The following is a 23,215-nucleotide window of genomic DNA, read 5'->3' as shown; positions in this document are numbered from 1 at the left end:
TTAATGGGGAAAAATAAACATGACTAGGTATTTATATGGGTATTTAATTTCATTGTTATTTGTTTTTGTCTATATTGCATTTGTTTTAGGCATAAGGGCAATGAAATGTACCAATATTTACGTATAGTTGCATATTTTCATGAGCTTGGCTCCCAGGAAAACACAGAATTTCTCATTTAGGCCCCAGGCTGAAAAAGTCTTGTTTTACCAATTTTATGTTTACTAAAATCACATTTTCTTTGATTTCTTTATGCATCTATTTCTGAGTGTCAACTCATAAGTAATAAAACAAACGATAATTTATTTAACATAACTACTTTCAGTAGTATCCCATGATGCATCGCCTTATTTTGTTGTAGCTCAGGGAGATGAGCGAGAGAAGTGACAGACATAGTCCTATCTGTTACTGCAGGAAAGAGGAGCGCTTGACCAGCAGCAACGACAATGGCTAACATGGCAGAACGGATTTAGCCACTGTAGCAATTACGGCAACTATATATTACAGAATACCAGACGATATTGTAATATTGTTGAAGGTAGGTATCACGATATGTTATTACATTTATAAACCGTTTTCCACATTGGTAACAGCAGGACCCCTCATCGATTGCACCTGCCTCTCGCAGAGTCTGGTTTTTTTGTTAACATTCTCTAGCTAGCAGCAAGCTAGCCAAATGAGCATAGCATTGTCAATGATTTATTGCTAAAATGAACATAACAGCTTCGAAATGTCTTCGCATGCAGCATCTTAGGTAGCGCTAGCTTCTGCACTCGTTGCTAACGTTTACGTTAGCTAACAGTTTGGTTGTTTAGCGAAGTTAGCTAGCTAAATGTGACATGCCATGTGTGACTGGATATCAAGAATATAAACTACTAACGTTAGCTAGCTGACTTAATGGTTGGTTGGCTACACAAAATGACAGTCGTATTTACTAGCTAGTAGGTGTACCAGATATTACCAGTTCAGCTATTTGGATTGGGAGTGCAATAAGACGATGTTGTTTACAAACAGGGCGGCGGCCTTAACCAATTGTTATGGACCGATCATCGTTCGTCTGAATTACAGTTAACATCAAATGAAACAATTAGCTATTGTAGCTAGATGCCTAGCTAACATTGTTGTCAAATATATTTTGGATTGGAAAGTGGTAGTCAGACGCGTGCCTGTGAAAGTTGGATCGGGTGCTGTCCGCAATGCAGGTGCTGAAACCAATATAAAACGACTATAATTTTGTCCTTGCATGAGGTCAGTTTGACTTGCTTTTCCATTCTAATGAATAATTAGTCCAACAAAGACAGTCTTATTGCTCCAAACCCAAATGGCTACCTGGCTGTTATGGTGACAAGTGCATACATTTTAATTCTACATATTTTCTAGCAGAGAAATGCAGGCTTAATGTCTCAATTGATTATTTCAAAGCACATGGAAAGTTAGTTATATGGACTGGAACAAAGTATCCATGAGACAAAGACATTTGCTCAACACCCACCCTCCATAGGAAAGCTGTGACTTCATGATATTTTCAGCATACTAATTTGAGGCAACACTTAGCTTGGTTAGGTTAATTGAACAAGATTTTCTCAGTCTTAAGTGTGTGAGACTTCTACTCACCTTTTATCACAGGGGGTGTCTGTAGCGTTAATCGCTGTTTAGCGAAGTATGGTAGCTAGTTTGTCTTGCTTCTGCAGTTCATTGGAGAGAGGAGATTGGGGAGTTGGATATTCAGTTCTCTCTCCAGAAGCAACATTAATTTAGGATAACTGAGTATATCAGATCACTACAAATGGAGAAAGAGGGTGGAGGGTTGTTTGTTGGTGATGTCATTACAATGTGATATCATTAGAAAAGTATCATAATGTAATGTTGTCACAGTGCTATGACATCAGCTGAGCTCTCAAGAACCACGCCTGATGCTAGGAATGGGTTGTGCTGTGTGAGAGTGTCTGCCATCCAGGGTTTACAGGAAGGACTCAGGATTACTCATTTATTATAGATTACCTCTTTGAGTGCACCCTTTACTCGCTCTCTCTCTCTCTCTGTGATTACTCGTCTGTGTTGTAGGTCAGCTGGCGTCCTTTGCTTCTGTACACAATGAGAGAATTTGACATAAAACTCCTATCGCTGAAGAGCAAGCTTTGAGAGCCATCAGAGGTGACACAATTTATTATTAATGTTAGTAAGCCGATGATGTAAGAGGGAGAAGCTATGAGATGTGTTATTGAAGCTTGCTTGCTAATGCATGCAGTGGAAGGCTCTCTCTGCACTCAGAGGGGAAAATCAATGTGTTCTCTACTCCCGGCCCAGTAGTGTTGTCTGGGAGAGGGTGGAGACAATGGGACGGCTGCTCTGCTCTGAGTGATGGTCTCTTACCTCACCTCTGGGCGCTGTCTCTGGCTGAACACTGGACGCAAGGACGTCCAAGGAGGGAGGAAGGGACGGGAGACGAGCGGACCCTGCCTGCTGCTGGAGACTGGCTGCATCATGCCGCACCCTGTGTCACTGTGACGTTTACTAATTTTCTCAGGATCTCTGAAAGCATTCTGTACTTAGCCTCCTCCTCACGCTTTGTGCACTGAAATGGAGGAGTAAGTTCCTGCCAGAGTTTGTTTGTTCTTTGTTGCCTAGTTTTTTTGGATGACCTGTTGATAATAACCTATTCAGCCTATGAAATACCCATTGGCCTATTAACCTATTAATTTCATCAAATCCATACCTTGTGTTCTGAAATGTGTGTTCTCTTATATGGTATTTGGATTGGTATTCATGAGGTCTTTTTAATCCAGGGTCTTGTCTCATTAAAGCGTTGATGTTTATTTTAAGCAACATGCTGGTAAAGGGCCCAAGAAACCCCAAAAAAGATTATATGACTTGTTTCCCCCAGAGCTGTCTTCTTTAGAGACGTAGACTGCTCTCTATCTGATGATAAAATCAATAGTTCGACATCAGTGTGTGTAAGCCAATTAGAGTAAGCAAAAAGGTGTTAGCCTATGTGCCCCTTCTCTCCTTGCAAGAAACATAGAATTCGCAATGCAGCCTAATTCTATCAGGATAAAAAAGGGTATTGACTGAGTAGCATTCCAAAACCAATATTCAGTTCAATACTGTGCTATGACCATATGACCATATGTGCTTCATGACCAAGAAACTGTATAAATGTACTCGGTTCATTATATTTTCTACATAGTTCTGATTTGGTTTGAGTCATTTTTAAAGTATACCGAACAAATATATAAACGCAACATGTAAAGTGATCCCGTGTTTCATTAAATAAATCCCTGAAATGTTCCATACGCACAAAAAGCTTATTTCTCTCAAATTGTGACCAAATTTGTTTACATCCGTGTTAGTGGGCATTTCTCCTTTGCCAAGATAATCCATCCACCTGACAGGTGTGGCATATCAAGAAGCTGATTAAACAGCATGATCATTACACAGGTGCACCATGTGCTGAGTACAATAAAAGGCTACTCCTAAATTGTGCAGTTTTGTCACACAACACAATGCTACAGATGTTTTGAGGGAGTGTGCAATTGGCATGCTGACTGCAGGAATGTCCAACATAGCTGTTGCCAGAGATTTGAATGTTAATTTCTCTACCATATGCCGCCGCCAATGTAATTTTTTTAAATTTGGCAGTACGTCCAACTGGCCTCACAACCGCAGACCACGTGTAACCATGCCAGCCCAGAACCTCCACATCCGGCTTCCTCACCTGCGGGATTTTCTGAGGATGGGGGGCATTTCTGACAGAGACATTTCTGACAGAGTATTTCTGTCTGAAATAAAGCCCTTTTGTGGGGAAAAACTCATTCTGATTGGCTAGGTCTGGCTCCCAGTGGGTGGGCCTATGCCCTCCCAGGCCCACTCATGGCTGCACCCCTGCACTGTCATGTAGAGCCATAGATTAGGGCCTAATGAATTTACTATATTTCAATTGACTGATTTCCTTCTATGAACTGTATCTCAGTAAAATCTTAGAAAATGTTGAATGTTGCGTATATATTTTTATTCACTATATATTGAGTTATCCTCACCCCAAAAGTAAGAAAAATCAAAGGCAAAGTAAAGCTGGAGCACATCCCAAATGGGTGAAAGGGGGAGCATTTAGGCTAAGCACTGAACCCCTGATGGTACGGCTCTTGTTTTGATGATGTCTCTCTGTCATCTATGTTTGCAGGTCTCAGAGCTGGTGTGTTTCTACTGCATCGTCTGCCATGGCATCCCCCATTGGTACCCTAGAGAATAATCTGCACAGCGCCCAGAAGAACCTGCTCTTCCTCCAGCAGGACCATGCCAAGACACTGAAAGGTCTACATGCAGAGATCCGCAGACTACAACAGCACTGTACAGGTGAACATGCTGAACCTCAAACTGAACTTGAACTAGGGCCACTAAACCTAAATACATACACTTCACAGGGTTCCTACAGTCATGAAAATCCTGGAAAAGTATTGGAATTTGAAAATGGTGTTTTCCAGGCCTGGAAAAGATTTGGAAAACGATAAAATCCTAAAATGTATTTAGGCAGAGTTTTTTAATAATTAAAAAATATATATATTTTAGATATATATTTTTTTTTACCCCTTTTTCTCCCCAATTTCGTGGTATCCAATTGGTAGTTACAGTCTTGTCTCATCGCTGCAACTCCTGTACAGACTCGGGAGAGGCGAAGGTCGAGAGCCATGCGTCCTCCGAAACACAACCCATCCAAGCCGCACTGCTTCTTGACACCATGCACATCCAACCCGGAAGCCAGCCGCACCAATGTGTCGGAGGAAACACCGTACACCTGGCGACCTGGTCAGCGTGCACTGCGCCCGGCCCGCCACAGGAGTCGCTAGTGCACAATGAGACAAGGATATCCCTGCCGGCCAAATCCTCCCTAACCCGGACGACGCTGGGCCAATTGTGCGCCGCCCCATGGGCCTCCAAGTCGCGGCCGGCTGCAGCAGAGCCTGGGCTCGAACCCAGAATCTCTGGTGGCACAGCTAGCACTGCGATGCAGTGCCTTAGACCACTGCGCCACCCGGGAGGCCTTAGGCAGAGTTTTTAGAAATATTTCATCCATCAAATAAAAGTCGACATATCAGCCAGAATCGGAATGTCAATATCTCATCCGTATTTGCGCGCATCACTTGCATAGTGCGAGACGAGTTTGCCTTTGCTTAAGGAGAGAGTGACAGTCAGACATTGCAGCAACAGGTAGAGAACAGATTAACTAGGTAGCCAAATCCAAACATATCTTGTACCCTCTAGTTTTAACTGTTTAGCTATTATTAGCATATATTCATGTTTTGTTATGTCCCCAAAAACGTTCCACCGACATTCGCGAAAAGGTCATACAAAGTTGATTTACTTTTTTTGAACGATGCAAATTATTTATTTAAACAATTATTTTTGATGAAACAAACAATTCACTTCGCCATTGTATTAGTTGGGAATCGGTTCAATTGCGGTGAATCAAGTCATGCGATACAAATAATAATTTGTGAATCGTCAACATTCATTTTAGGATAACAGATCAGATGTAGCTTTATTTTGGATTATGTGGCATCAACACTTGTTTTGTCGATACTTCCAGTTGATTTGAGCATCCAATGTAGGGGACATTGGAACTCAACAGATGCTCGTCAGCCTGCAAAGTAAACACTTCTAAGATAAATATGGCGAAACTAGAAAAGGTACATTTCCTGAAAAATTGCGGGCTTGCTTCTTCTGAATAAAATGATGTGTAACCTACCATAGCCATTTGATCTTTGATATATTGAATGAGCTAATTATTTCAAAAGGCATAAATTGTATTCAGGTTGCAATGTTTTACATCAAGGGTGATCAACCATCCTTCAGGAGAGCTAATGGTTGTGCAGGTTTTTATTCAAGTCCCCCTCTAACAAACCACATTTTAGAAATGAGCTGCTCAACCAGACCTTGATAAACTGGCTCTGATGCTTTTGAGCAGGGCTTGATCAAAAGCCTGCACACTCAGTAGCTCTCCAGACTGAGGGCTGATCACATGTGTTTTACACAGTTGCCTTAAAGGTATTCTACTTTGTGGGGGGTTAAGTGCCTTACTCAATGACAGGAGATGGTACATGGGATCAGAGAGCAGCCTCCCAGTATCGATACCACATTACGCATACTTTTATATACGTAGATAGAGATGCCGCTAATTGTTGGTCATGGAAAGCCATGAAATTCCATCTGTCAAAAACTGTATGAACCCAGACTGTTACAGAAAATGAATACATACTCACTCAACCAAAGGAAAACATTCTCAACACCTGGACCTTGAGCAAAATGGCGCCGGAAGAAATGGCAGCAGTTTTACTGGCGCCCAACCAATTATGTGCTATTATGTGTTTTTTTCGCGTTATTTGTAACTTATTTTGTACATAATGTTTCTGCAACCGTATTTATGGCAAGAAAGAGCTTCTGGTTATCAGGACAGCGATCACTCACCTTGGATTAGACAACAAAAAAATCCACAACAAACAGGATGCACAGGACATTCTCCAAACACCTGACAGGGCCGACATCCCCGTTATTTGCAAGAGGAAGCGACGCAGGTACAGAGGACAAAGAGTCGGATGCCTCGTGAGGACCCGTAAAAGGCGAGTGGGAAAGCTGCCGTTACCGTCAATACTACTTGCCAACGTGCAATCATTGGACAATAAATTAGACGAGGTACGAATATCCTACCAACTGGACATCAAAAACTGTAATATCCAAGGTTTACGCTATCGTGGCTGAATGACCACATGGATATTCAGCTAGTGGGATATACGCTGCACCGGAAAGATAGAACAGCACACACCGGTAAGACAAAGGGGGGGCGGGCAGTCTGTGCATATTTGTAAACAACATCTGGTGCACGAAATCTAAGGAAGTCTCTAGATTTTGCTCGCCTGAAGTAGAGTATATTGTGATAAATTGCAGGCCACACTACTTGCCTAGAGGGTTTTCAGCTATACTTTTCGTGGCTGTTTATTTACCACCACAGACAGATGCTGGCACTAAGACCGCACTTAGTCAGCTGTATAAGGAAATAAGCAAACAGGAAATCACTCACCCAGAGGCGGCACTCCTAGTAACCAGAGACTTTAATGCAGGGAAACTTAAATCAGTTCTACCAAATTTCTATCAACATGTTAAATGTGCAACCAGAGCGAAAAAAAAAATCTACATCACCTGTACTCCAACACAGAGACACGTACAAAGCTCTCCCTCGCCCTCCATTTGGTAAATCCGACCACAACTCTATCCTCCTGATTCCTGCTTACAAGCAGAAATTAAAGCAGGAAGCACCAGTGACTCGGTCTACAAAAAAGTGGTCAGATGAAGCAGATGCTAAACTACAGGACTGTTTTGCTATCACAGACTGGAACATGTTCCGGGATTCTTCCGATGGCATTGAGGAGTACACCACATCAGTCACTGGCTTTATCAATAAGTGCATCGAGGACGTCCTCCCCACAGTGACTGTACGTACATACCAGAAGCCATGGATTACAGGCGACATTCGCACTGAGTTAAAGGGTAGAGCTGCCGCTTTCAAGATGCGGGACTGTAACCCTGAAGCTTACAAGAAATCCCCCTATCCCTGCGACGAACCATCAAACAGGCAAAGCGTCAATACAGGGCTAAGATTGAATCATACTACACCGGCTCCGACGCTCGTCTTATGTGGCAGGGCTTGCAAGCTATTACAGACTACAAAGGGAAGCACAGCCGCGAGCTGCCCAGTGACACGAGCCTACCAGACGAGCTAAATCACTTGTATGCTCGCTTCGAGACAAGCAACACTGAGGCATGCATGAGAGCATCAGCTGTTCCGGATGACTTTGTGATCACGCTTTCTGTAGCCGACATGAGTAAGACCTTTAAACAGGTCAACATACACAAGGCTGCGGGGCCAGACAGATTACCAGGACGTGTGCTCCGGGCATGTGCTGACCAACTGGCAGGTGTCTTTACTGACATTTTCAACATGTCCCTGATTGAGTCTGTAATACCAACATGTTTCAAGCAGAACACCATAGTCCCTGTGCCCAAGAACACAAAGGCAACCTGCCTAAATGACTACAGACCCGTAGCACTCACATCCATAGCCATTAAGTGATTTGAAAGGCTGGTAATGGCTCAGATCAACACCATTATCCCAGAAACCCTAGAACCACTCCAATTTGCATACCGCCCAAACAGATCCACAGATGATGCCATCTCTATTGCACTCCACACTCCCCTTTCCCACCTGGACAAAAGGACTATTTATGTGAGAATGCTATTCATTGTCTACAGCTCAGCGTTCAACACCATAGTACCCTCAAAGCTCATCACTAAGCTAAGGATCCTGGGACTAAACACCTCCCTCTGCAACTGGATCCTGACGGCTGCCCCCAAGTGCTGAGGGTAGGTAGCAACACATCTGCCACGCTGATCCTCAACACTGGAGCTCCCAAGGGGTGCGTGCTCAGTCCCCTACTGTTCTCCCTGTTCACCCACGACTGCATGGCCAGGCACGACTCCAACACCATCATTAAGTTTGCAGACGACACAACAGTGGTAGGCCTGATCACCGACAACGACGAGACAGCCTATAGGGAGGAGGTCAGAGACTTGACCGGGTGGTGCCAGAATAACAACCTATCCCTCAACGTAACCAAGACTAAGGAGATGATTGTGGACTACAGGAAAAGGAGGACTGAGCACGCCCCCATTCTCATCGACAGGGCTGTAGTGGAGCAGGTTGAGAGCTTCAAGTTCCTTGGTGTCCACATCAACAACAAACTAGAATGGTCCAAACACACCAAGACAGTCGTCAAGAGGGCACGACAAAGCCTATTCCCCCTCAGGAAACTAAAAAGATTTGGCATGGGTCCTGAGATCCTCAAAAGGTTCTACAGCTGCAGCATCGAGAGCATCCTGACTGGTTGCATCACTGCCTGGTACGGCAATTGCTCGGCCTCCGACCGCAAGGCACTACAGAGGGTAGTGCGTACGGCCCAGTACATCACTGGGGCTAAGCTGCCTGACATCCAGGACCTCTACACCAGGCGGTGTCAGAGGAAGGCCCTAAAAATTGTCCCCCAGTCATAGACTGTTCTCTCTACTACCGCATGGCAAGCGGTACCGGAGTGCCAAGTTTAGGACAAAAAGGCTTCTCAACAGTCTTTACCCCCAAGCCATAAGACTCCTGAACAGGTAATCAAATGGCTACTCGGACTATTTGCATTGTGTGCCCCCCCCCCCAACCCTTCTTTTACACTGCTGCTACTCTCTGTTTATCATATATGCATAGTCACTTTAACTATACATTCATGTACATACTACCTCAATTGGGCCGACCAACCAGTGCTCCCGCACATTGGCTGACCGGGCTATCTGCATTGTGTCCCGCCACCCATCACCTGCCAACCCCTCTTTTACGCTACTGCTACTCTCTGTTCATCATATATGCATAGTCACTTTAACCATATGTACATACTACCTCAATCAGCCTGACTAACCGGTGTCTGTATGTAGCCTCGCTACTGTATATAGCCTCGCTACTGTTATTTTTAACTGTTTTTTTACTGTTGTTTTATTTTTTTATTTACCCATTGTTCACCTAATACCTTTTTTGCACTATTGGTTAGAGCCCGTAAGTAAGCATTTCACTGTAAGGTCTACAGCTGTTGTATTCGGCGCATGTGACTAATAAACTTTGATTTGATTGCAAGCTCACTTGGTAGACTACATTCTGAGTCATACATGCAGAATACTCATTTACAGTTCTGCTTGAACAACATGCAGTCACATTAGATCACAGAACAGCAACACTGCAAGGGTAAACAGGATTAACCATAAGTGAATCATGATACCCTGAGCCACAAACCAGAGCGTACCACACCAGAGTGGCTAGCAAGGGCCGGGTCCATTAAATTCATCGCTCTGTGCTTTGGCCCAGGTTGTCAACTATCCTTAGACAATCTGCTGCCATTGCTAAGCTAGCCTGTGACTCTCACTAATCCTAGCCCATCTGTAGAGCCCTGCCATCTCGCCTCTCTCAGGGGGTTTTCTGCACAGAAAAGGGTTAATAAAAAAATCTGTGTTAACTTCAATTACTAAAACCAGATATAAACAATGTAGAAAAGAAAATGGACCAATATAATTATTTTTTAAATTAACATATTTGACAACTAACAAACACCAAAATAAAAGCTAGACAGTCAGGGAGAATCTAAAACTCCAAAATTATCCATTGATTTTATGTTTTATATTTGAGTCACTCAGATAGCCATAAGTCTTGGCAAAATGTGCAGAATTTAAGGAAATTTGCTTTAAAACAGCAAAATGTTGTCTCTGTGGCCAACAGGAAGGCCTCTAAAATTTAGGGTAGGCGACCATGCCATTGGCCACGCCTACTCCCACTCCCTGGCCATGCCCAACATCTAATCCACATTTTGATCCAGAAAAACCCTGCTCTCCACTAGAGCTGATAGACAGGCTCTCTGAATAGCATGCTCCTTTATGCCACCACACCACTCCTGTCAGAGCTGAAGATGTCACTCCCTGGTCTGACGGTGACATTTGATCCTCTTCTCTTTTCACAGACTTGACATATGAGCTGACAGTGAGAAGTTCAGATCCAACAGGTAAGATGTTTAACAGGCTTCCTTTCATAACGTGACCCCAGGCACACCCACTTGACCTGACTTTTTCAATACTTAATTATTACATAGTAATACCATAGTTATTGAGAGATTACTACTTTTTTACTGGGGTGGGATCCAGTCTGTGGGAAATAGGGTAGGGGGCAGCGGCAGTTAATTTTCTCACAATTTTTCGAGATGTAATTCTGTGGGAACTCACTCTGTTTTGACTTGACTCATTGTGTAAGTAATGTCAGCACTGGCAGTATAGTACACTGCTAGACAGAGACATGGAATGTAGCCATTGATGTTTTACCACTTGTAGTTACTCTCTTTGACACTTTGATTGGAAAACTTTAGAAATGAAATGCATATGGATATACGCCTCTGCAAACTGGCAGGTATATTGTTCATAATATTATGTAGCCTATGTGAACTAAGAATGTTTCTCTGCTTGCCTTCACACTGGCTGTTCGAAAACAGTGTCAGTGCCCATGAACAGCCCAGGTACTAAAACCTGCAAAGCTATAAATAAGACTCTCTGCAGCAGAACAGAACAGAAGCCTCCGTATGTCTTAGCCCTGGGAATGGGAGAGAGCAGAAGGCTTGTGCTGTATCCTGGTAACACTCTCCCACCCAGGAAGCGGTGCGCTGCGGCCGGGACCCCCTGCTGTTCAGGGCACTGTCCTCCTTTCACTGTCAGCTCACCGTCAAGCTCATAGCACAGCCCCCTCCCCCACGTTACCATGGACATGTCACAGAGTCAAACAGAAGTCTGAATTATATACACAGGAGAACTGACAATGAGCATGCAGTAGAACCACACAGAGGTCCAACTCTGGGATTTGACCACGTAGTAGACAGACTCAAATAGGAATTGAACATGAATCACAGGGGATCTGTGCAATAGTTAGAAAATATAGCAATCAATGTGATGTTAGATATTCTGTAACGGTCAGTACTACAGAAATACTATTAACAATGGGCAGAAGTCAAGGCCCTCCCACCCTCATCTTTCAGGACATCATTACAGTCTTGATTAAGCAGCTGAAATAGCTTTATATACTTGCCAGAGAACAGTGGGCTGACGCTACAAAGTGTGAGTATCTCTAGCCATGGACCCAAGCAAAAAATAATGATAGAAAAGCAAAACAAATCATGGTTCTGAAATCGGAACTCTTACAATCAGGCTTGCTCTTTGATGTCTTTTGTGCTTCTGAATTATTGAATGGGAAATCAGTCAGTTCACTGTTACAGAATAACAGTAGGTTGTACGACAGGTAACATATCTCACTTAATGTTACCTTGTGAATCCTGTAAAGGGGCTCTGTGCAGTGCAGACAGCGCGGTACTGTGGGGGCTATTTTCAGAGACTGTAGCAGGTTAGTGTGGGACAGCATGCAGATTTCAGTGCAGGAAATTAGATGATGTGTCACAGCACTAATGGACAGTCTGCAACCTACTTAGTGCAGCAGGCAGGGCTCAGTGGCTCCAAAACAAAGACGACATCCCCTCTCTCGGCTGGTAAAGAAACACCAATCGTCACCGCCCCGCCCATTAAGCTGATTGGTATATTTCCTGACTGCCCAGTATAGAAAATAGACGTCTACTCTAGTATTAGATGTAGATGGGTTGTGTTGGGTAGACATCATTGTGTAGGCTCTACAGTATGATGTAGGCCTATCTATCTGATACAGAGAGCTAATAGCTTGGCTATATCTGTACAGTAGCTGCTTGTGAATGTGTGTCTGATCAATGCTAATGGGGTGGGGTGAGGCGAGGTAGGAGCTGTGTTGATGTGGTAAGGGGAGGAGGAAGAGCAATGATGGTCAGAGCAGTGCTGTGACCTTGCTATCGACCAGATCTGTAATATGAGACAGGAGCACTCTCTCTCTCTCTCTCTCTCTCTCTGCCCATCGCAGATGAGTCTCTGTAGACCATCACTCACATCAGCTGGCAGACTCAGTCCATGGTCAGTGGATGTACTTACTCTAGCACTAAAGTAGTCATTCGGACTGCTCATGAATGTAATTTTTGTATTACTCTGTCATTTTTAAAGTCATACCCCCTTCCCTCCTTGACATTTCCGAAATACAGGGCATTCGGGAAGTATTCGGTCCTATTGACTTTTATGCACATTTTGTTACGTTACAGCCTTATTCTAAAATGTATTAAATCGTTTTTTTCCCCCTCATCAATCTACACACAATACCCCATAATGACAAAGCGAAAACACGTCTTTAGAATGTTTGGCTAATTTAAAAAAAGAACATTGAGAGACTTTTCCCGAAGCCACTCCTGCATTGTCTTAGCTGTGTGCTTAGGGTCATTGTCCTGTTGGAAGGTGAACATTTGCCCCAATCTGAGGTCCTGATCGCTCTAGAGCAGATTTTCATCAAGGATCTCGCTGTATTTTGCTCCGTTCATCTTTCCCTCCATCCTGACTAGTCTCCCAGTCCCTGCCGCTGAAAAACATCCCGACAGCATGATGCTTCCACCACCATGCTTTACTGTAGGGATGGTGCCAGGTTTCCTCCAAACGTGATAATTGGCATTCATGCCAAAGCAAAGAGTTCAATCTTGGTTTTATCAGGCCAGAGAATCTTGTTTCTCATGGTCTGAGAGTTCTTTAGGTGCCTTTTGTAAAACTCTAAGCGGGCTGTCATGTGCCTTTTACTGAGGAGTGGCATCCGTCTGGCCACTCTACCATAAAGGCCTGATTGGGGGAGTGCTGCAGAGATGGTTGTCCTTCTGGGAGGTTCTCCCATCTCCACAGAGGAACTCTGGAGCTCTGCCAGAGTGACCATCGGGTTCTTGGTTACCTCCCTTACTAAGGCCCTTCTGCCCCGATTGCTCAGTTTGGTCAGGCGCCCAGTTCTAGGAAGAGTCTTGGTTGTTCAAAACTTCTTCCATTTAAGAATAATGGAGGCCACTGTGTTCTTGGAGACCTTCAATGCTGCAGAAATGTATTCGTACCCTTGACACAATCCTGTCTTGGAGTTCTACGGACAATTCCTTCGACCTCATGCCTTGGTTTTTGCTCTGACATTCACTGTCAACTGTGGGACCTTATTGTGAGCGGACCAAGTCATTTGGTGTCACTCTAAAGTGGAAAGGTGGAATAAACGAGTCCAGAGTAGGTTTTCTTGATTCAACACAGTTCTCTATTGAGGGATTTCTGACTATACAAACACTCCAACACAGTCAATGAGAATCTCCAAAGGAACAACATACATCTTCTTTAGATGACACAGGATCACATTACGATTATCTTCAAACTATAACAACAATCACATATTCGTCAACGTCTTAATGGATCTTCTTGGATAGCACCTCTCTCTCCGTAGCCATTCTCCAGAGATAGTTTATCTTCCTCCCTTCTTGCTGGTTCCATCCTCTCTCTTGTAGGGGAAAGAGAATATCTCATTAGTACCGTCAGCTGTGCTTAATTGACTCTGGTTACCTTGTCTCACATGCCTTGTTGGGCTACTATCCGTGAGCCCAGCCTGCCCTCTGGTGGTCCTTCCACATTATATAGACAGGTTTGTGCCTTTCCAAATCATGTCCAATTAATTGGGACATAACATTTTTACATCTGAGCTCCTAGAGTGTGCGGCTCTCCTTTATTTTTTTAAGTGTTCCACTCTGCTAGCCAGCACCTCGCCTAAATAGGTGTGCGTTTTTTTTCACCTCTCAATTAGTTGGGTTTACCACAGGTGGTCTCCAAAGTTATAAAAACATCTCAAGGATGAGCAATGGAAACAGGATGCACCAGAGCTCAATTTCGAGTCTCATGGCAAAGAGTCTGAATACTTATGTAAATAAGGTAATTCTGTTTTTTTTGCAAACATTTCCAAAAACCTGTTTTCTATTTGTCATTATGGGGTATTGTGTGTAGATTGATGAGGATTTTTTATTTATTTAATGCATTTTAGAATGATGCTGTAACTTAACAAAATGTGGGAAAACTGAAGGGGTCTGAATACTTTCCGAATGAACTGTAACACACGGTCGTTGTTAGAATCTTAAAATCACAAACAGAACTGGAGTTATAACCATTTTTAAATGGTATTCCCCCGTTGCTCCTCCTTCTCCCGACAGTAGGCCTGGCCTGCTCCCCTCCTTCTCCCGACAGTAGGGCCTGCTCCCCTCCTTCTCCCGACAGTAGGGCCTGCTCCCCTCCTTCTCCCGACAGTAGGGCCTGCTCCCCTCCTTCTCCTGACTGTAGGGCCTGCTCCCCTCCTTCTCCCGACAGTAGGGCCTGCTCCCCTCCTTCTCCTGGCAGTTGAAGGTGATGTGCCCAGTTGATAATCACACCGATAATTGTCTCAACTGAACCTAAACTATGCCCAAACTAATTTCACACATAAGAACAGAATAAATAAATTAAGTAAAGTATGATGGGGGAGAATGGGTGATTTGATGAGCGAGGGGAAGCGTACGTTGCAGTCAGACGTCTTGATTCCAAGATGGCGTAGCAGTCAGACGTCTTTGTCCTCGTCTTGTCGTGTCCTGTGTATATATATTTTTTGTGTGTGTGTTTTTATATATATATATATATATATATATATATATAGGGCAAAGAGAAATATATATATATATATATAGGGCAAAGAGAAATATATATATATATATAGGGCAAAGAGAAATATATATATATATATATATATTTTCTTAACCTCAACTTCAACATACTCTCCTGCAATCCGCCTCACCCAATGTGGATGTGGATCTGCTATTTTCTTTTGAACCGGAACCCCCAACAGAAGCTAGCCAGCTAACTAGCTAGTAGTCAGCTAGCCACTGCTAGCGGTCATCAGCTAACCTTTAGCCCGGACAACTCTTGCCAGTCTGCACAGCGCGACTCAAACCAGAGCAAATCGGACTTATTTTTCTCCATATCTCTGGATTCCTACCGCAAGCTCTGAACCTTTTTACCTGGATCATCACAGATAGCTAGCTACTATTCCGAGTGGCCACTCCTGGCTAACGTCTCTGTCCCGAAGCAAGAACCAATTAGCCTGGAGCTAGCCTTTGCTAGGCCCATCTCCCGGATAGCCGAAGAGGTCCATCAGCCACTCCTTGGGCTACAATACCTATTTTGCCAATTGGCCTGGACCCTTTTTACTGCCGACACGGAGCCCCGCCGATTCCATCACGACTGGACTACCGACATAATCTGCCCGAGGGGGTTTTTCAACTGGCTCCTCCGTCGCGACGTCCCCTGAATGCCCATCTGCTAGCCTGCTAGCCGTGGCCCGCTAGCTGTCTAGAGCATATCGGGCTGTTAGCTGAAGAGGCCCATCGGACAAATTCTTTGGTCACTATACCTATTTTGGACCCTTGTGCCACATGGAGCCCTGCTGATCCATCAAGACTAGTCTGCCGACGTAACAGCACGAGGGGGCTACAACAGACTTCTTCCGTTGCGACGTCCGTCTAAGGCCCTTCTGCTAGCTTGCTAGCCCCGACCCGCTAGCTGTCTGAATCGACATGTCTGCAGCCCGCCAAGCTAATCACTGGACCTCTATGATCACTCGGCTACGCATGCCTCTCCCTAATGTCAATATGCCTTGTCCATTGCTGTTTTGGTTAGTGGTTATTGCCTTATTTCACTGTAGAGCCTCTACCCCTGCTCAATATGCCTTAGCTAACCCTTTAGTTCCACCTCCCACACATGTGGTGACCTCACCTGGTTTAAGTGATGTTTATAGAGACAATATCTCTCTCATCGTCACTAAATGCATAGGTTTACCTTCACTGTATTCACATCCTATCATACCTTTGTTTGTACATTATGCCTTGAATCTATTCTACCGTGCCCAGAAACCTGCTCCTTTTACTCTCTGTTCCGAACGTACTTGACGACCAGTTCTTATAGCCTTTAGCTGTACCCTTATCCTACTCCTCTTCTGTTCCTCTGGTGATGTAGAGGTTAATCCAGGCACTGCAGTGCCTAGCTCCACTCCCATTCCCCAGGCGCTCTCATTTGTTGACTTCTGTAACCGTAAAAGCCTTGGTTTCATGCATGTTAACATTATAAGCCTCCTCCCTAAGTTTGTTTTATTCACTGCTTTAGCACACACTGCCAACCCGGATGTCCTAGCCGTGTCTGAATCCTGGCTTAGGAAGACCACCAAAAACACAGAAATGTCCATCCCTAACTATAAAATTTTCCGACAAAATAGAACTGCCAAAGGGGGCGGAGTTGTAATCTACTGCAGAGATAGCCTACAGAGTTCTGTCTTACTATCCAGGTCTGAGCCCAAACAATTTAAGCTTCTACTTTTAAAAATCCACCTTTCCAAAAACAAGTCTCTCACCGTTTCCGCTTGCTATAGACCACCTTCTGCCCCAGCTGTGCCCTGGACACCATATGTGAATTGATCGCCCCCCATCTATTTTAGAGCTCGTGCTGTTAGACATGCTTAACACCCCAGCCATCCTACAATCTAAACTTGATGCCCTCAATCTCACACAAATTATCAATGAACCTACCAGGTGCAACCCCAAATCCGTAAACACGGGCACCCTCATAGATATCATCCTAACCAACCTGTCCTCCAAATACACCTCTGCTGTCTTCAACCAGGATCTCCGCGATCACTGCCTCATTGCCTGCGTCCATAATGGGTCTGCGGTGAAATGACCACCCCTCATCACTGTCAAACGCTCCCTAAAACACTTCAGCGAACAGGCCTTTCTAATCGACCTGGCCCGGGTATCCTCGAAGGATATTGACCTCATTCCGTCAGTAGAGGATGCCTGGTTATTCTTTAAAAGTGCTTTCCTCACATCTTAAATAAGCCTGCCCCATTCAAAAAATGTAGAACCAGGAACAGATATAGCCCTTGGTTCACTCCAGACCTGACTGCCCTTGACCAGCACAAAAGCATCCTGTGGCGTACTGCTTTAGCATTGAATAGCCCCTGCGATATGCAACTTTTCAGGGAAGTTAGAAACCAATATACACAGGCAGTTAGGAAAGCAACGGCTAGCTTTTTCAAACAGAAATGTGCATCCTGTAGCAAAAACTCTTAAAAGTTCTGGAACAATGTAAAGTCCATGGAGAATAAGAGCACCTCCTCCCAGCTGCCCACTGCAGGCTAGGAAACACTGTCACCACCGATAAATCCACGATAATTGAGAATTTCGATTATGCGTTCCACCTGGCTACCCCTACCCCGGTCAGCAGCCCTGCACCCCCCACAGCAATTTGCCCAAGCCTCCCCCATTTCCCCTTCACCCAAATCCAAACAGCTGATGTTCTGAAAGAGCTGCAAAATCTTCACCCCTGCAAATCAACCGGGCTAGACAATCTGGACCCTCTCTTTCTAAAATTATCTGCTGAAATTGTTGCAACCCCTATTACTAGCCTATTCAACCTCTATTTCGTATCGTCTGAGATCCCCCAAAGATTGGAAAGCTGCTGCGGTCATCCCCCTCTTCAAAGGGGGAGACACTCTAGACCCAAACTGCTACAGACCTATATCTATCCTACCCTGCCTTTCTAAGGTCTTCGAAAGCCAAGTCAACAAACAGATTACCGACCATTTCGAATCCCACTGTACCTTCTCCGCTATGCAATCTGGTTCCCAAGCTGGTCATGGGTGCACCTCAGCCACGCTCAAGGTCCTAAACGATATCATAACCGCCATCGATTAGAGACAATACTGTGCAGCTGTATTCATCGACCTGGCCAAGGCTTTCGACTCTGTCAATCACCACATTCTTATCGGCAGACTCAACAGCCTTGGTTTCTCGCCTGGTTCACCAACTACTTCTCAAACAGAGTTCACTGTGTCAAATCGGAGGGCCTGTTGTCCGGACCTCTGGCAGTCTCTATGGGGGTGCCACAGGGTTCAATCCTCGGGCCGACTCTTTTCTCTGTATACGTCAATGATGTCGCTCTTGCTGCTGGTGATTCTCTGATACACCTCTAGGCAGACGACACAATTCTGTATACTTCTGGCCCTTCTTTGGACACTGTGTTAACTAACCTCCAGACGAGCTTCAATGCAATACAACTCTCCTTCTGTGGCCTCTAACTGCTCTTAAATGCAAGTAAAACTAAATGCATGCTCTTCAACCGATCGCTGCCCACACCTGCCCACCCGTCCAGCATCACTACTCTGGACGGTTCTGACTTAGAATATGTGGACAACTACAAATACCTAGGTGTCTGGTTAGCCTGTAAACTCTCCTTCCAGACACACATTAAGCATCTCCAATCCAAAATTAAATCTAGAATCGGCTTCCTATTTTGCAACAAAGCATCCTTCACTCATGCTGCCAAACATATCCTCGTAAAACTGACTATCCATCGATCCTTGACTTCGGCAATGTCATTTACAAAATAGCCTCCAACACTCTACTCAGCAAACTGGATGTAGTCTATCACAGTGCCATCCGTTTTGTCACCAAAGCCCCATATACTACCCACCACTGCTACCTGTATGCTTTCATTGGCTGGCCCTCGCTTCATATTCGTCGCCAAACCCATTGGCTCCAGGTCATCTATAAGTCTTTGCTAGGTAAAGCCCCACCTTATCTCAGCTCACTGGTCACCATAGCAGCACCCACCCATAGCACGTGCTCCAGCAGGTATATTTTACTGGTCACCCCCAAAGCCAATTCCTCCTTTGGCTGCCTTTCCTTCCAGTTCTCTGCTGCAAATGACTGGAACGAACTGCAAAAATCACTGAAGCTGGAGACTCATATCTCCCTCACTAACTTTAAGCACCAGCTGTCAGAGCAGCTCACAGGTCACTGCACCTGTACATAGCCCATCTGTAAATAGCCCATCCAACTACCTCATCCTCATACCGTTATTTGTTTTCTTTATTTTGCTCCTTTGCACCCCAGTATCTCTACTTGCACACTCATCTTCTGCACATCTAATTGCTATATTGTAATTATTTCGCCGCTATGGCCTATTTATTGCCTTACCTCCCTTATCCTACCTCATTTGCACACACAACTACATAGCCTTTTTCTATTTTATTATTGACTGTGTGTTTGTTTATTCCACGTGTAACTATGTGTTGTTTGTGTTGCACTGCTTTGCTTTATCTTGGCCAGGTCGCAGTTGTAAATGAGAACTTGTTCTCAACTAGCCTACCTGGTTAAATAAAGGTGAAATAAATAAAACATTAAAAAAAAATAATGTAATCACCAATTGTGAATGAAGATCAGGGTGGGCCATTCTATACAATTGTATTCTATTGTATGGATCTATTCTAATTATAATCTCAAAATGGTATGTATCCTATATCAGTCCACCGACTCCAAGCAGTCTTATCAGTCTACTCTGTCCTACTTAGAGTACACAGTGTGCGTAATTTACAATGGCAAGAAGACCAAGACGAATGGATCCACATGCTGCGTTAGCGTTGCTACAAAACAAGCATGGCCGATTTATCAGCACAAAATGTCCTCACTGAGAGAGAAGGCCCTACATCGGAAGCAAAAAACATCTGCAACGCACACCATGTAAGCACAAGCTGACAATAGTTGACAATTATTTACATCTGTTGCTTCTGTCCTGTTGTTCACTATTTATCAAGCACACTTTGCGCTTATAATGATGTTTAGGTTACTGATGTTTTCATCCTTTCACCGTGTGTCTTGGTGGTTGGGGTATTTTTAGTATTTTTTTTGTCATTATAAAAAGAAGCTTTCTAACACATGCTTTCTATTTCATAGTTGTAAAAAGGCACGTATACTCCCTCTCCAGCGCTCGAGTTTGCCAGGCTGCTTATTATTACGCACAGCTGTAACCATCGTTATGCGCGTCAGCGCCTACTCAGACTCAATCACCTGCCTGATTACCTTCCCTATAACTGTCACTCCTGTACGCTGCTCGTGTTTCTTGTTTTGTCCATGTTGGTTTTATTTATTAAATTATTCACTCCCTGTACTTCCTTCCCGACTCCCAGCGTACACTTTCCAGCACTCCATGAATAAAATGTGTTGGACACTTGAATATTGGTGTTGTTTGTTTTTTACATATAGCCTACAGTAACATAAATGAATGAAAATGCTATTCTTTTTTTAAATAGATATTTTTTATATTCTAACGTTACCTAAGACCTTTTATAAACACAACCAAATGATTATATTTATGATAGCATATATGAAATATATTGATTACACTGTTAGAATGTTGCAGTCAGGTTGGCTGCTCATTAGCTTGAAGGGGGGTTCCTCGAGTCCCGGCGGTTCTAGTGTTAAAGTACCTATGCGCAAGGTGTGTGTGTGTGTGTGTGTGTGTGTGTGTGGGGTTGGATACACAGTATGTGTAGCCTATATTTGGAATTTGCAGTGTGTGTGCGTGTGTTAGGCCCAATGCAGCGGTTTTTATCTTAATATAATTTCGGGGTAACAGTTATTTACCTTTAAATTAAAATGGCCAAAAAGAACCAGAAATAGCTTCTTAGCAAAGAGCAATTTCTCAAGCAAGAATTGTACAATGTTTTGTTTTGACCAGTTTCTCACAGCAGGAAAATAATCCAGCAGTAACAGGAAATGTGAATTATTGTCTGGATTCTAATTCATTGACATTTATGTAGGGGTTGTGACAGTTTTAGTTGAGGCAAATCAAGTCTGACATTTTTAAGTGGAAAATACTTTCTTTAGAAGCATTTTTAAACCTTGAATACACTACAAGTTTGCATTTCCTGCTGTGCAGGAAATGTCCTGCAACAACAGGGTGGTCAAATTAAGATCCTATATCTGTACACAAGCCTACAGTATTTTGACTGCAGATGGCAGCCCTACCAGACAAATGGCAAAACAGCCTTGTTTGTACTCCTGATGGAATATTTTGAGAGGAATGGACAATGTTTTATTGAGGATCCAAATGAAGCAGGCTACTGTATGTGTGACTATTTTGTGTGTTGCAACAGGGTGTAGATTTCTGATGGTTGTGTGAATGTGCATGTTTTGTCTTCATATAGAGGTCTAACAGTGTGATTTGTTTGTGTGTGTGCAGACAGCAGTGAGGCGCGCTGCAGGGAGCTACACAGTAAGTGTGAGGAGCTTGAGGCTCAGCTAAAAGTGAAGGAGGAGGAGAACACTGAGCTGCTGAGGGACCTGGAGCAGAAGAATGCCATGATCTCTGTCCTAGAGAACACCATCAAGGAAAGGGAGAAGAAGTACCTGGAGGAGCTGAAGATGAAGAGCCACAAGCTGGCTGTCCTGTCTGGAGAGCTGGAGCAGAGAGCCAGCACCATCGCCTACCTCACCTCTCAGCTCCACGCCACCAAGAAAAAGCTCCTGGCAGGCAGCTCCTCCGAGGCCAGCCCCAACGTCAGCCCTGTGAGCTCCTACAAGCCCACCCCTCCCAAAGCCAAGGACCGCCAGTCTGGCCCTGAGACCCCTCTGCGCCGCATGAAGAAGAGCCTGTCTCAGCCGCTGCACTCTGAGTTAACCGAGCTGTACCGGCTGGGTTCTGATGGTAGGAGGATGGTCCTACGGGAGGTGGTGGACGCCATGCCCGACCCCACCCCCTTTCTGCAGGCAGCTCGAGACACGCCTGATCTACAGATGGTACGAGACCGCCCTGCCGTCATCCCCCCCATCGCCTGTGATCGCTCATCCAGCCCCCGCCACAGCCCGGCACGGGACCGTCAGCACCGGGCACACGTGGGCGTGGCACACCGCATCCACCACAGCACCCCTCCACTAGCGCTGTCTCAGCCAGAGGTGGAGATGCTGGCCGTGGACCAGGTCAATGGGGACAAGGTGGTGAGGAAGCGATCCGGGGCGGACAGAACAGTTTAACACACAACAAGAGCGGGAAGGAGCATCACCTACTCTATAATCAGCTGCTTTTTATGCAATTCTGCAACAAGCAAAAGAAAGTAAAATGGAAAACAGACAAAAAAGAAAAATGTCACTTTTGTTCATGGTCCTCCTTCAAAAAACGTTTTTAATATGTAGAAACGGACTACTGTAAGCATGCCAAATGTTTTGTTTTGAAACCCATGTGACTTACACATCCTGTCCTTTTTGCATTGTCTCTCATCTCACTCCATCTTACATTGTGCACATAAACTTCTCCGCCAAACATCTGCATTATTGCCTGCTTACCTGGTGAATGCAATACATATCGTCATAGTTACTACTACAGTTAAGTTATCCATACTTCATCTGGTCAGCAATACTGTCCAGTCAGATAAACAAGCTATATAAAGTCTGCAGCTACTTATATGTTATCGAAGTTAACTTATGAAACTAATACTCCCTGAATGTTTTTCATCTTGTGATGTCAATACATTAACAGAAACAAATCACACAAATGAATTGGTAATTGTCTAGTTATCACACAAACGAATTGGTTACATGTCATGGGCATTTCTAAGACATAATCTACACAGAACTGTCACAGAACTGTGTCCGTGATATCTGTAAATATGTGATGGATTTTTTTATTTATTGTTTGTTTTACTTTTAATATAGAAAATACATCTCAAGTGTCAAAAAGTGGCATAATCACTTATTGTCATGCTTCTCACATCACACTTACTCGTCCTTGAATACTATGTATATGACAATATAATAAAGCAGTCTTTTTTTGTTA

General features: G+C 44.2%; 1 protein-coding gene across 2 annotated transcripts; it reads left to right on the top strand.

Annotated features, from left to right (window-relative positions):
- Positions 1–368: 368 nt before the first annotated feature.
- Positions 369–23,215, top strand: ccd92 (Coiled-coil domain-containing protein 92). Of its 2 annotated transcripts, none has more exon segments than NM_001173789.1 (4): positions 369–536; positions 4,179–4,351; positions 10,594–10,635; positions 21,626–23,215. In NM_001173789.1, coding segments are annotated over 3 exon segments (969 nt in total). In that variant the 5' UTR covers positions 369–536; positions 4,179–4,215; the 3' UTR covers positions 22,417–23,215.

Source organism: Salmo salar, chromosome ssa20 (genome assembly GCF_905237065.1).
Source record: "Salmo salar chromosome ssa20, Ssal_v3.1, whole genome shotgun sequence".
Taxonomy (NCBI): Eukaryota; Metazoa; Chordata; class Actinopteri; order Salmoniformes; family Salmonidae; genus Salmo; species Salmo salar.
This window is presented reverse-complemented; position numbering and strand designations above follow the sequence as displayed.